General features: G+C 56.1%; 1 protein-coding gene across 1 annotated transcript in view; it reads right to left on the bottom strand.

The window, feature by feature from the left end:
* Positions 1-1,380: 1,380 nt before the first annotated feature.
* LOC147101935 (uncharacterized) overlaps positions 1,381-14,527 on the bottom strand; it is a 259,966-nt gene continuing 246,819 nt past the window's right edge. Inside the window, exon 4 of the mRNA XM_085965158.1 lies at positions 1,381-1,651. Within this exon, the coding sequence (XP_085821284.1) occupies positions 1,442-1,651 (210 nt within the window). The 3' untranslated portion in view covers positions 1,381-1,441. The remainder of the gene's footprint in view (positions 1,652-14,527) is intronic.

The raw sequence follows: 14,527 nt of genomic DNA, 5'->3' as shown, positions 1-14,527 counted from the left end.
ATTCCAACAAGAGAGAAAAATTCCAAGCGGAGGTCCCGCCATCCGTGGTTAACTAAAAAAGTTAGATGGTATTAAACTTAAAGAAAAAGCATATAATTGCGCAAAGATGGGTGGCAGGTCAGAAGATAGGACAGAATATAAAAAACAGCAAAGAATGACTAAAAGATTAATGAGAGAAAAATTAGAGTACAAGAGAAAGCTAGCTAGAAATATAAAAGCAGATAGTAAGAGTTTCTATAGATTTTGTTTTTTTAAAGTTAACAAAGTGAGCGTTGGTCCTATAAAAAGAGAAGATTGGCTAGCTAACAGGGAACAGAGAGTCGGCATAAATGGGTCATTTTCTGATTGACAAGATGTAACGAGTGGTGTGCCACAGGGATCAGTGCTGGGGCCTCAACTTTTTACAATTTATATAAATAACTTGGATGAAGGGACCGAAGGTATGGTTGCTAAATTTGTTGATGACACAAAGATAGGTAGGAAAGTAAATAGTGAAGAGGACATAAGGAGGCTACAAAGGGATATAGATAGGTTAGTGAGTGGGCAAAGATCTGGCAAATGGAGTATAATGTGGGGAAATGTGAAGTCCATTTTGGCAGGAAGAATAATCGAAATGGTGAGCGATTGCAGAGCTCTGAGATGCAGAGGGATCTGGGTGTCCTAGTGCATGAATCACAAAAGGTTACTGTACAGGTACAGCAAGTAATTAGGAAAGCTAATAGAATGTTATTGTTTATTGCGAGGGGAATTGAATACTAAAGTAGGGAGGTTATGCTTCAGTTATACAGGACATTGGTGAGACCACATCTGGAGCACTGTGTACAGTATTGGTCTCCTTATTTACGGAAGGATGTAAATACGTTGGAGGCAGTTCAGAGAAGGTTTACTGGACTAATACCTGGAATGGGCGGCTTGTCTTATGAGGAAAGGTTGGACAGGCTAGGCTTGTATCCGCTGGAGTTTAGAAGAGTAAGAGGTGACTTGATTGAAACATATAAGATCCTGAGGGGTCTGGACAGGGTGGATGTGGAGAGGATGTTTCCTCTTGTGGGAGAATCGAGAACTAGGGGTCACTGTTTAAAAATAAGGGGTCGCCCATTTAAGACAGAGATGAGGAGACATTTTTTCTCACAGAGGGTCGTGAGTCTTTGGAACTCTCTTCCTCAGAGGGCGGTGGAAGCAGAGTCTTTGATTATTTTTAAGGCAGAGGTAGATAGATTCTTGGTAAGCAAGGGGGTGAAAGGTTATCGGGGGTAGGCGGGAATGTGGAGTAATCGGATCAGCCATGATCTTATTGAATGGCGGAGCAGGCTCGAGGGGCCGAGTGGCCGACTCCTGCTCCTAATTTGTATGTTCGTAAAACAACAAAGTTCAAAAGAGAGTTAGGACCAGAAGTTTATAAACCCTCAAACTGTTCTGAGAAAGTGGAAGTTTTGAGTGTTCAAGTTGTAAGCGTGTTAACCTCCTCCGTCGTCCAGCTGGGTGGGACTGCCCTCGCCTGGTTCCATTTCTTTCTATCCAGTCGTAGCCAGAGAATCATCTGCAACAGCTTCTCTTCCCGCTCCCACACCATTACCTCTGGAGTCCCCCAAGGACCTTGACATGGCCCTCTCCTATTTCTCATCTTCATGTTGCCCCTCGGTGACATCATCTGAAAACACATCATCAGGTTCCACATGTATGCTGACGACACCCAGCTCTACCTCACCACCACCTCTCCAACCCACCACTGACTCGGATTTGTGTTAGGGTCGGGGTCACTCTGGGTGTATTGGGCTCGGGGTCACTCTGGGTGTATCGGGGAGGGGGGGAGGGAGGGGGTGTATTGGGGAGGGGGGAGGGAGGTGGGGGGGTATCGGGGAGGGGGGGAGGGAGGTGGGGGGTATCGGGGAGGGGGGGAGGGAGGTGGGGGGTATCGGGGAGGGGGGAATCGGGGAGGGAGGGGGTGTATCGGGGAGGGGGGAGGGAGGTGGGGGGTATCGGGGAGGGGGGGAGGGAGGTGGGGGGTATCGGGGAGGGGGGGAGGGAGGGGGTGTACTGGGGAGGGAGGAGGGAGGGAGGGGAGATGTAGTTGCTGTTTTGCTGGTCCTATTAATTAACTGGAGGTACTTCAATTCCAATTTATTTTGGCAGCTGCTGCAATTTGTAGAAAAGAAATACGAATACTTTTGGGTCAGAACAGGAGCCCTCTTCCCACAGTAGCCTGCTGCTTCACCAGGAGCTGGGCAAGCTGCAACGAGTGGTGTCGGAGCACTGACAGGCTTCAGCCTGACTGCGAGGTGGAGACCACATCTCACCTGCAATCGGGGAAAGCAACCGAATCTGTGGCAAAAACAGATTGTGACTCAAAGCAATTTGCTCGTGATTCCCACACTGAGGGCTGAGATTGATCTTGGATCCAATCCAGAGAAAATGGCCTCTGGCCAGAGGAATCAGATAGGGCCTATAGATTGCATCATGAGATTGGAGAAAGGGAGGATCAACGCTGAAATAACAGAGCAACTACGAGTAAAATAACATTACAAGGAGTTAATGTAACTGCAGCTCATAGAAACAGCTAGAAAAATAAATCCGTGCACAAGCAGTCGCCAACTCTGATTGGACTGCTTCCAGGAGGTTTCATCACATGACCTCCAATCACCCACCCCCCCACTCTCCCACCATTGGTCGCTCCACACCCCCATCCTCACAGTGCCCCCCCCGCCCCCATCCTCACAGTGCCCCCCCGCCCCCATCCTCACAGTGCCCCCCCCACCCCATCCTCACAGTGCCCCCCCCGCCCCCATCCTCACAGTGCCCCCCCGCCCCATCCTCACAGTGCCACCCCGCCCCCATCCTCACAGTGCCCCCCCGCCCCCATCCTCAGTGCCCCCCCCGCCCCATCCTCAGTGCCCCCCCCGCCCCATCCTCAGTGCCCCCCCGCCCCATCCTGAGTGCCCCCCCCGCCCCATCCTGAGTGCCCCCCCGCCCCCATCCTGAGTGCCCCCCCGCCCCCATCCTCAGTGCCACCCCGCCCCCATCCTCACAGTGCCCCCCCGCCCCATCCTCACAGTGCCACCCCGCCCCCATCCTCAGTGCCACCCCGCCCCCATCCTCACAGTGCCCCCCCCGCCCCATCCTCACAGTGCCCCCCCGCCCCCATCCTCACAGTGCCCCACCCCCATCCTCAGTGCCCCCCCGCCCCATCCTCACAGTGCCCCCCCGCCCCATCCTCACAGTGCCCCCCCGCCCCATCCTCACAGTGCCCCCCCGCCCCATCCTCAGTGCCCCCCGCCCCCATCCTCAGTGCCACCCCGCCCCCATCCTCAGTGCCCCCCCGCCCCATCCTCAGTGCCCCCCCCGCCCCATCCTCACAGTGCCCCCCCCGCCCCCATCCTCAGTGCCCCCCCCGCCCCATCCTCACAGTGCCCCCCGCCCCCATCCTCACAGTGCCCCCCCGCCCCATCCTCAGTGCCCCCCCGCCCCCATCCTCACAGTGCCCCCCCGCCCCCATCCTCACAGTGCCCCCCGCCCCCATCCTCAGTGCCCCCCCCGCCCCCATCCTCAGAGCCCCCCCGCCCCCCATCCTCACAGTGCCCCCCCGCCCCCATCCTCAGTGCCCCCCCGCCCCCATCCTCAGAGCCCCCGCCCCCATCCTCACAGTGCCCCCCCACCCCATCCTCAGTGCCCCCCCACCCCCATCCTCAGTGCCCCCCGCCCCCATCCTCAGTGCCCCCCCGCCCCCATCCTCACAGTGCCCCCCCGCCCCATCCTCACAGTGCCCCCCCGCCCCCATCCTCAGTGCCCCCCCGCCCCATCCTCACAGTGCCCCCCGCCCCCATCCTCAGTGCCCCCCCCGCCCCATCCTCACAGTGCCCCCCGCCCCCATCCTCACAGTGCCCCCCGCCCCCATCCTCAGTGCCCCCCCGCCCCCATCCTCAGTGCCCCCCGCCCCCATCCTCAGTGCCCCCCCCGCCCCCATCCTCAGTGCCCCCCCGCCCCCATCCTCAGAGCCACCCCGCCCCATCCTCACAGTGCCCCCCCCGCCCCATCCTCAGTGCCCCCCCGCCCCCATCCTCAGAGCCCCCGCCCCCATCCTCACAGTGCCCCCCCACCCCATCCTCAGTGCCCCCCCACCCCCATCCTCAGTGCCCCCCGCCCCCATCCTCAGTGCCCCCCCGCCCCATCCTCACAGTGCCCCCCCGCCCCCATCCTCAGTGCCCCCCCCGCCCCATCCTCACAGTGCCCCCCGCCCCCATCCTCAGTGCCCCCCCGCCCCATCCTCACAGTGCCCCCCCCCACCCCCGCCCATCCTCACAGTGCCCCCCGCCCCCATCCTCAGTGCCCCCCCCGCCCCCATCCTCAGTGCCCCCCGCCCCCATCCTCAGTGCCCCCCCGCCCCCCATCCTCAGTGCCCCCCCCGCCCCCATCCTCAGAGCCCCCCCCGCCCCCATCCTCACAGTGCCCCCCCGCCCCCATCCTCAGTGCCCCCCCGCCCCCATCCTCAGAGCCCCCGCCCCCATCCTCACAGTGCCCCCCCACCCCATCCTCAGTGCCCCCCCACCCCCATCCTCAGTGCCCCCCGCCCCCATCCTCAGTGCCCCCCGCCCCCATCCTCACAGTGCCCGCCCCGCCCCATCCTCAGTGCCCCCCCGCCCCCCATCCTCAGTGCCCCCCCGCCCCAATCCTCACAGTGCCCCCCGCCCCCATCCTCAGTGCCCCCCCCGCCCCATCCTCACAGTGCCCCCCGCCCCATCCTCACAGTGCCCCCCGCCCCCATCCTCAGTGCCCCACCGCCCCCATCCTCAGTGCCCCCCGCCCCCCATCCTCAGTGCCCCCCCGCCCCCATCCTCACAGTGCCCCCGCCCCCATCCTCAGTGCCACCCCGCCCCATCCTCACAGTGCCCCCCGCCCCATCCTCAGTGCCCCCCCGCCCCCATCCTCATCAGTGCCCCCCCGCCCCATCCTCAGTGCCCCCCCGCCCCCATCCTCAGTGCCCCCCCACCCCCATCCTCACAGTGCCCCCCCGCCCCCATCCTCAGTGCCCCCCCGCCCCCATCCTCACAGTGCCCCCCCGCCCCATCCTCACAGTGCCCCCCGCCCCCATTCTCACAGTGCCCCGCCCCCATTCTCACTGTGCCCCCCACAACCCCCCCATGCTCCCAGCCATTGGTCAGCCTACACAGCCACCCTCGCAGTGTCCTGCCCCATGCCATTGGTCACCCCCACATGCCCATCCTCGCTTGTTCGACATCCAGTTCTGGATGAGCAGAAATTTCCTCCAGCTAAATATTGGGAAGACTGAAGCCATTGTCTTCGTTCCCGCCACCGACTCCGTTCCCGAGCCACCGACTCCATCCCTCTCCCTGGCAACTGTCTGAGGCTGAATCAGACTTTTCACAAATTTGGTGTCATATTTGACCCCGAGTTGAGCTTCTGACCTCATATCCGCGTCATCATCAAGACCGCCTACTTCCACCTCCGTAACATTGCCCGTCTCCGCCCCTGCCTCAGCTCATCCGCTGCTGAAACCCTCATCCGGGCCTTTCATAGCATGGATTTCAAAAGGGAAAATTTTGTTTGACCAACTTTAATGAATTTTTTAAAGAGGTAACAGAGAGTAGTCAATGGTAATGCAGCAGATGTCATTTTATCGAGATTTTCCAAAGACTAATGAACAAGGTCAGAGAATGCAGAGTCAGGGGACAAGTAGCAGAATGGATTGCTCGCTGGCTTCAGGACAGAAAGCCGAGAGTAGGGGTAAAGGGTAGCTATTCACAGGGGCAGAAGGTGGTGTTCCACAAGGATCAGTGCTGGGACCACTGCTGTTCACAAATTACATTAACGATTTACACTTTGGAATCAAAAACACAATTTCTAAATTTCCAAATTGGGGGGATAGTCAATACTGAGCAGGACTGCAACAAATTACAGGAGGACATTAATAAACTCGCAGAATGGGCAAATAATTGGCAAATGAAATTCAACACAGATCAATGTGAGGTATTACATTTTGGGAGGAAGAATAGGGAGGTCACTTATCACTTGGAGGGTGTGAGTCTAGGTGGGGTAGAGGAACAAAGGGATCTCGGAGTACAAATACACAAATCACTGAAAGTAGCGACACAGGTTAGCAAGGCCATAAAAAAAGCAAACCAAGCACTAGGGTTTATTTCTAGAGGGATAGAATTGAAAAGTAGAGAAGTTATGCTAAACCTGTATCGAACCATGGTTAGACCACACTTGGAGCACTGCGTACAGTTCTGGTCGCCAAATTATAAAAAGGATATAGAGGCACTGGAGAGGGTGCAGGGAAGATTTACAAGGATGATACCAGAAATGCGAGGGTTTACATATCAGGAAAGGGTGAACAGGCTGGGTCTCTTTTCTCTTGAAAAAAGGCTGAGGGGTGACCTAATAGAGGTCTTTAAAATTATGAAAGGTTTTGATAGAGTGGATACAGAGAGAATGTTTCCACTTGTGGGGAAGAGCAAAACTAGAGGCCATCAATATAAGATAGTCACCAAGAAATCCAATAGGGAATTCAGAAGAAACTTCTTTACCCAGAGAGTGGTGAGAATGTGGAACTCGCTGCCACAGGGAGTGGTTGAAGCGAATAGTATCGATGCATTTAAGGGGAGGCTAGATAAGCATATGAGGGAGAAGGAATAGAGGGTTACGCTGATAGAGTTAGATGAGGAAAGACGGGAGGAGGCTCGAGTGGAGCATAAACACCGGCATGGACTGGTTGGGCCGAATGGCCTGTTTCTGTGCCGTATATCCGATGTAATGACTCGAGACTTGACTATTCCAACGCTCTCCTGGCCGGCCTCCCATTTTCCATCCTCCATAAACTTGAGCTAATCCAAAACTCAGCTGCCCGTCTCCTAACTCACACCAAGTCCCATTCACCCATCACCCCCATCTCCTAACTCACACCAAGTCCCATTCACCCATCACCCACGTCTCCTAACTCACACCAAGTCCCATTCACCCATCACCCCGTCTCCTAACTCACACCAAGTCCCATTCACCCATCACCCCGTCTCCTAACTCACACCAAGTCCCATTCACCCATCACCCCCATCTCCTAACTCACACCAAGTCCCATTCACCCATCACCCCGTCTCCTAACTCACACCAAGTCCCATTCACCCATCAGCCCGTCTCCTAACTCACACCAAGTCCCATTCACTCATCACCCCGTCTCCTAACTCACACCAAGTCCCATTCACCCATCACCCCGTCTCCTAACTCACACCAAGTCCCATTCACCCATCACCCCGTCTCCTAACTCACACCAAGTCCCATTCACCCATCACCCCGTCTCCTAACTCACACCAAGTCCCATTCACCCATCACCCCGTCTCCTAACTCACACCAAGTCCCATTCACCCATCACCCCATCTCCTAACTCACACCAAGTCCCATTCACCCATCACACCGTCTCCTAACTCACACCAAGTCCCATTCACCCATCACCCCGTCTCCTAACTCACACCAAGTCCCATTCACCCATCACCCCGTCTCCTAACTCACACCAAGTCCCATTCACCCATCACCCCGTCTCCTAACTCACACCAAGTCCCATTCACCCATCACCCCGTCTCCTAACTCACACCAAGTCCCATTCACCCATCACCCTGTCTCCTAACTCACACCAAGTCCCATTCACCCATCACCCCGTCTCCTAACTCACACCAAGTCCCATTCACCCATCACACCGTCTCCTAACTCACACCAAGTCCCATTCACCCATCACCCCGTCTCCTAACTCACACCAAGTCCCATTCACCCATCACCCCGTCTCCTAACTCACACCAAGTCCCATTCACCCATCACCCCGTCTCCTAACTCACACCAAGTCCCATTCACCCATCACCCCGTCTCCTAACTCACACCAAGTCCCATTCACCCATCACCCCCGTCTCCTAACTCACACCAAGTCCCATTCACCCATCACCCCGTCTCCTAACTCACACCAAGTCCCATTCACTCATCACCCCATCTCCTAACTCACACCAAGTCCCATTCACCCATCACCCCGTCTCCTAACTCACACCAAGTCCCATTCACCCATCGCCCCGTCCCCTAACTCACACCAAGTCCCATTCACCCATCGCCCCATCTCCTAACTCACACCAAGTCCCATTCACCCATCACCCCCGTCTCCTAACTCACACCAAGTCCCATTCACCCATCACCCCGTCCCCTAACTCACACCAAGTCCCATTCACCCATCACCCCGTCTCCTAACTCACACCAAGTCCCATTCACCCATCACCCCCGTCTCCTAACTCACACCAAGTCCCATTCACCCATCACCCCGTCTCCTAACTCACACCAAGTCCCATTCACCCATCACCCCGTCTCCTAACTCACACCAAGTCCCATTCACCCATCACCCCGTCTCCTAACTCACACCAAGTCCCATTCACCCATCACCCCGTCTCCTAACTCACACCAAGTCCCATTCACCCATCACCCCGTCTCCTAACTCACACCAAGTCCCATTCACCCATCACCCCGTCTCCTAACTCACACCAAGTCCCATTCACCCATCACCCCCATCTCCTAACTCACACCAAGTCCCATTCACCCATCACCCCGTCTCCTAACTCACACCAAGTCCCATTCACCCATCACCCCGTCTCCTAACTCACACCAAGTCCCATTCACCCATCACCCCGTCCCCTAACTCACACCAAGTCCCATTCACCCATCACCCCGTCTCCTAACTCACACCAAGTCCCATTCACCCATCACCCCCGTCTCCTAACTCACACCAAGTCCCATTCACCCATCACCCCGTCTCCTAACTCACACCAAGTCCCATTCACCCATCACCCCGTCCCCTAACTCACACCAAGTCCCATTCACCCATCACCCCGTCTCCTAACTCACACCAAGTCCCATTCACCCATCACCCCGTCTCCTAACTCACACCAAGTCCCATTCACCCATCACCCCGTCTCCTAACTCACACCAAGTCCCATTCACCCATCACCCCGTCTCCTAACTCACACCAAGTCCCATTCACCCATCACCCCGTCTCCTAACTCACACCAAGTCCCATTCACCCATCACCCCGTCTCCTAACTCACACCAAGTCCCATTCACCCATCACCCCATCTCCTAACTCACACCAAGTCCCATTCACCCATCACCCCCGTCTCCTAACTCACACCAAGTCCCATTCACCCATCACCCCATCCCCTAACTCACACCAAGTCCCATTCACCCATCACCCCGTCCCCTAACTCACACCAAGTCCCATTCACCCATCACCCCATCTCCTAACTCACACCAAGTCCCATTCACCCATCACCCCCGTCTCCTCACTCACACCAAGTCCCATTCACCCATCACCCCCGTCTCCTCACTCACACCAAGTCCCATTCACCCATCACCCCGTCTCCTAACTCACACCAAGTCCCATTCACCCATCACCCCGTCTCCTAACTCACACCAAGTCCCATTCACCCATCACCCCGTCTCCTAACTCACACCAAGTCCCATTCACCCATCACCCCATCTCCTAACTCACACCAAGTCCCATTCACCCATCACCCCGTCCCCTAACTCACACCAAGTCCCATTCACCCATCACCCCATCTCCTAACTCACACCAAGTCCCATTCACCCATCACCCCCGTCTCCTCACTCACACCAAGTCCCATTCACCCATCACCCCCATCTCCTAACTCACACCAAGTCCCATTCACCCATCACCCCCGTCTCCTAACTCACACCAAGTCCCATTCACCCATCACCCCCGTCTCCTAACTCACACCAAGTCCCATTCACCCATCACCCCATCCCCTAACTCACACCAAGTCCCATTCACCCATCACCCCATCCCCTAACTCACACCAAGTCCCATTCACCCATCACCCCATCTCCTAACTCACACCAAGTCCCATTCACCCATCACCCCCGTCTCCTAACTCACACCAAGTCCCATTCACCCATCACCCCATCCCCTAACTCACACCAAGTCCCATTCACCCATCACCCCGTCCCCTAACTCACACCAAGTCCCATTCACCCATCACCCCATCTCCTAACTCACACCAAGTCCCATTCACCCATCACCCCGTCTCCTAACTCACACCAAGTCCCATTCACCCATCACCCCGTCTCCTAACTCACACCAAGTCCCATTCACCCATCACCCCGTCCCCTAACTCACACCAAGTCCCATTCACCCATCACCCCGTCTCCTAACTCACACCAAGTCCCATTCACCCATCACCCCATCTCCTAACTCACACCAAGTCCCATTCACCCATCACCCCATCTCCTAACTCACACCAAGTCCCATTCACCCATCACCCCATCTCCTAACTCACACCAAGTCCCATTCACCCATCACCCCGTCTCCTAACTCACACCAAGTCCCATTCACCCATCGCCCCCGTCTCCTAACTCACACCAAGTCCCATTCACCCATCGCCCCCGTCTCCTAACTCACACCAAGTCCCATTCACCCATCACCCCGTCTCCTAACTCACACCAAGTCCCATTCACCCATCACCCCATCTCCTAACTCACACCAAGTCCCATTCACCCATCACCCCGTCTCCTAACTCACACCAAGTCCCATTCACCCATCACCCCGTCTCCTAACTCACACCAAGTCCCATTCACCCATCACCCCATCTCCTAACTCACACCAAGTCCCATTCACCCATCACCCCGTCTCCTAACTCACACCAAGTCCCATTCACCCATCACCCCGTCTCCTAACTCACACCAAGTCCCATTCACTCATCACCCCATCTCCTAACTCACACCAAGTCCCATTCACCCATCACCCCATCTCCTAACTCACACCAAGTCCCATTCACCCATCACCCCGTCTCCTAACTCACACCAAGTCCCATTCACCCATCACCCCGTCTCCTAACTCACACCAAGTCCCATTCACCCATCACCCCCGTCTCCTAACTCACACCAAGTCCCGATCACCCATCACCCCGTCTCCTAACTCACACCAAGTCCCATTCACCCATCACCCCCGTCTCCTAACTCACACCAAGTCCCATTCACCCATCACCCCGTCTCCTAACTCACACCAAGTCCCATTCACCCATCACCCCCGTCTCCTAACTCACACCAAGTCCCATTCACCCATCACCCCGTCTCCTAACTCACACCAAGTCCCATTCACCCATCACCCCGTCTCCTAACTCACACCAAGTCCCATTCACCCATCACCCCCGTCTCCTAACTCACACCAAGTCCCATTCACCCATCACCCCGTCTCCTAACTCACACCAAGTCCCATTCAGCCATCACCCCGTCTCCTAACTCACACCAAGTCCCATTCACCCATCACCCCATCTCCTAACTCACACCAAGTCCCATTCACCCATCACCCCATCCCCTAACTCACACCAAGTCCCATTCACCCATCACCCCGTCTCCTAACTCACACCAAGTCCCATTCACCCATCACCCCATCTCCTAACTCACACCAAGTCCCATTCACCCATCACCCCATCTCCTAACTCACACCAAGTCCCATTCACCCATCACCCCGTCTCCTAACTCACACCAAGTCCCATTCACCCATCACCCCCGTCTCCTAACTCACACCAAGTCCCATTCACCCATCACCCCGTCTCCTAACTCACACCAAGTCCCATTCACCCATCACCCCGTCTCCTAACTCACACCAAGTCCCATTCACCCATCACCCCGTCTCCTAACTCACACCAAGTCCCATTCACCCATCACCCCGTCTCCTAACTCACACCAAGTCCCATTCACCCATCACCCCATCTCCTAACTCACACCAAGTCCCGATCACCCATCACCCCGTCTCCTAACTCACACCAAGTCCCATTCACCCATCACCCCGTCTCCTAACTCACACCAAGTCCCATTCACCCATCACCCCATCTCCTAACTCACACCAAGTCCCATTCACCCATCACCCCCGTCTCCTAACTCACACCAAGTCCCATTCACCCATCACCCCGTCTCCTAACTCACACCAAGTCCCATTCACCCATCACCCCGTCTCCTAACTCACACCAAGTCCCATTCACCCATCACCCCGTCTCCTAACTCACACCAAGTCCCATTCACCCATCACCCCGTCTCCTAACTCACACCAAGTCCCATTCACCCATCACCCCATCTCCTAACTCACACCCAGTCCCATTCACCCATCACCCCCGTCTCCTAACTCACACCAAGTCCCATTCACCCATCACCCCGTCTCCTAACTCACACCAAGTCCCATTCACCCATCACCCCGTCTCCTAACTCACACCAAGTCCCATTCACCCATCACCCCATCTCCTAACTCACACCAAGTCCCATTCACCCATCACCCCATCCCCTAACTCACACCAAGTCCCATTCACCCATCACCCCGTCTCCTAACTCACACCAAGTCCCATTCACCCATCACCCCGTCTCCTAACTCACACCAAGTCCCATTCACCCATCACCCCGTCTCCTAACTCACACCAAGTCCCATTCACCCATCACCCCATCCCCTAACTCACACCAAGTCCCATTCACCCATCACCCCGTCTCCTAACTCACACCAAGTCCCATTCACCCATCACCCCATCTCCTAACTCACACCAAGTCCCATTCACCCATCACCCCATCCCCTAACTCACACCAAGTCCCATTCACCCATCACCCCATCCCCTAACTCACACCAAGTCCCATTCACCCATCACCCCGTCTCCTAACTCACACCAAGTCCCATTCACCCATCACCCCATCCCCTAACTCACACCAAGTCCCATTCACCCATCACCCCGTCTCCTAACTCACACCAAGTCCCATTCACCCATCACCCCGTCTCCTAACTCACACCAAGTCCCATTCACCCATCACCCCGTCTCCCTAACTCACACCAAGTCCCATTCACCCATCACCCCGTCTCCTAACTCACACCAAGTCCCATTCACCCATCACCCCGTCTCCTAACTCACACCAAGTCCCATTCACCCATCACCCCGTCTCCTAACTCACACCAAGTCCCATTCACCCATCACCCCGTCTCCTAACTCACACCAAGTCCCATTCACCCATCACCCCGTCTCCTAACTCACACCAAGTCCCATTCACCCATCACCCCGTCTCCTAACTCACACCAAGTCCCATTCACCCATCACCCCGTCTCCTAACTCACACCAAGTCCCATTCACCCATCACCCCATCTCCTAACTCACACCAAGTCCCATTCACCCATCACCCCGTCTCCTAACTCACACCAAGTCCCATTCACCCATCACCCCGTCTCCTAACTCACACCAAGTCCCATTCACCCATCACCCCATCTCCTAACTCACACCAAGTCCCATTCACCCATCACCCCGTCTCCTAACTCACACCAAGTCCCATTCACCCATCACCCCATCTCCTAACTCACACCAAGTCCCATTCACCCATCACCCCGTCTCCTAACTCACACCAAGTCCCATTCACCCATCACCCCATCTCCTAACTCACACCAAGTCCCATTCACCCATCACCCCCGTCTCCTAACTCACACCAAGTCCCATTCACCCATCACCCCGTCTCCTAACTCACACCAAGTCCCATTCACCCATCACCCCGTCTCCTAACTCACACCAAGTCCCATTCACCCATCACCCCGTCTCCTAACTCACACCAAGTCCCATTCACCCATCACCCCGTCTCCTAACTCACACCAAGTCCCATTCACCCATCACCCCGTCTCCTAACTCACACCAAGTCCCATTCACCCATCACCCCGTCTCCTAACTCACACCAAGTCCCATTCACCCATCACCCCGTCTCCTAACTCACACCAAGTCCCATTCACCCATCACCCCGTCTCCTAACTCACACCAAGTCCCATTCACCCATCACCCCGTCTCCTAACTCACACCAAGTCCCATTCACCCATCACCCCGTCTCCTAACTCACACCAAGTCCCATTCACCCATCACCCCGTCTCCTAACTCACACCAAGTCCCATTCACCCATCACCCCGTCTCCTAACTCACACCAAGTCCCATTCACCCATCACCCCGTCTCCTAACTCACACCAAGTCCCATTCACCCATCACCCCGTCTCCTAACTCACACCAAGTCCCATTCACCCATCACCCCGTCTCCTAACTCACACCAAGTCCCATTCACCCATCACCCCGTCTCCTAACTCACACCAAGTCCCATTCACCCATCACCCCGTCTCCTAACTCACACCAAGTCCCATTCACCCATCACCCCCGTCTCCTAACTCACACCAAGTCCCATTCACCCATCACCCCGTCTCCTAACTCACACCAAGTCCCATTCACCCATCACCCCATCTCCTAACTCACACCAAGTCCCATTCACCCATCACCCCGTCTCCTAACTCACACCAAGTCCCATTCACCCATCACCCCATCCCCTAACTCACACCAAGTCCCATTCACCCATCACCCCGTCTCCTAACTCACACCAAGTCCCATTCACCCATCACCCCATCTCCTAACTCACACAAGTCCCATTCACCATCACCCCGTCTCCTAACTCACACCAAGTCCCATTCACCCATCACCCC

The sequence above is a fragment of the Somniosus microcephalus genome, chromosome 23, assembly GCF_052327205.1.
Source record: "Somniosus microcephalus isolate GS21.2 chromosome 23, FLI_Smic_1.0, whole genome shotgun sequence".
NCBI lineage: Eukaryota > Metazoa > Chordata > Chondrichthyes > Squaliformes > Somniosidae > Somniosus > Somniosus microcephalus.
This window is presented reverse-complemented; position numbering and strand designations above follow the sequence as displayed.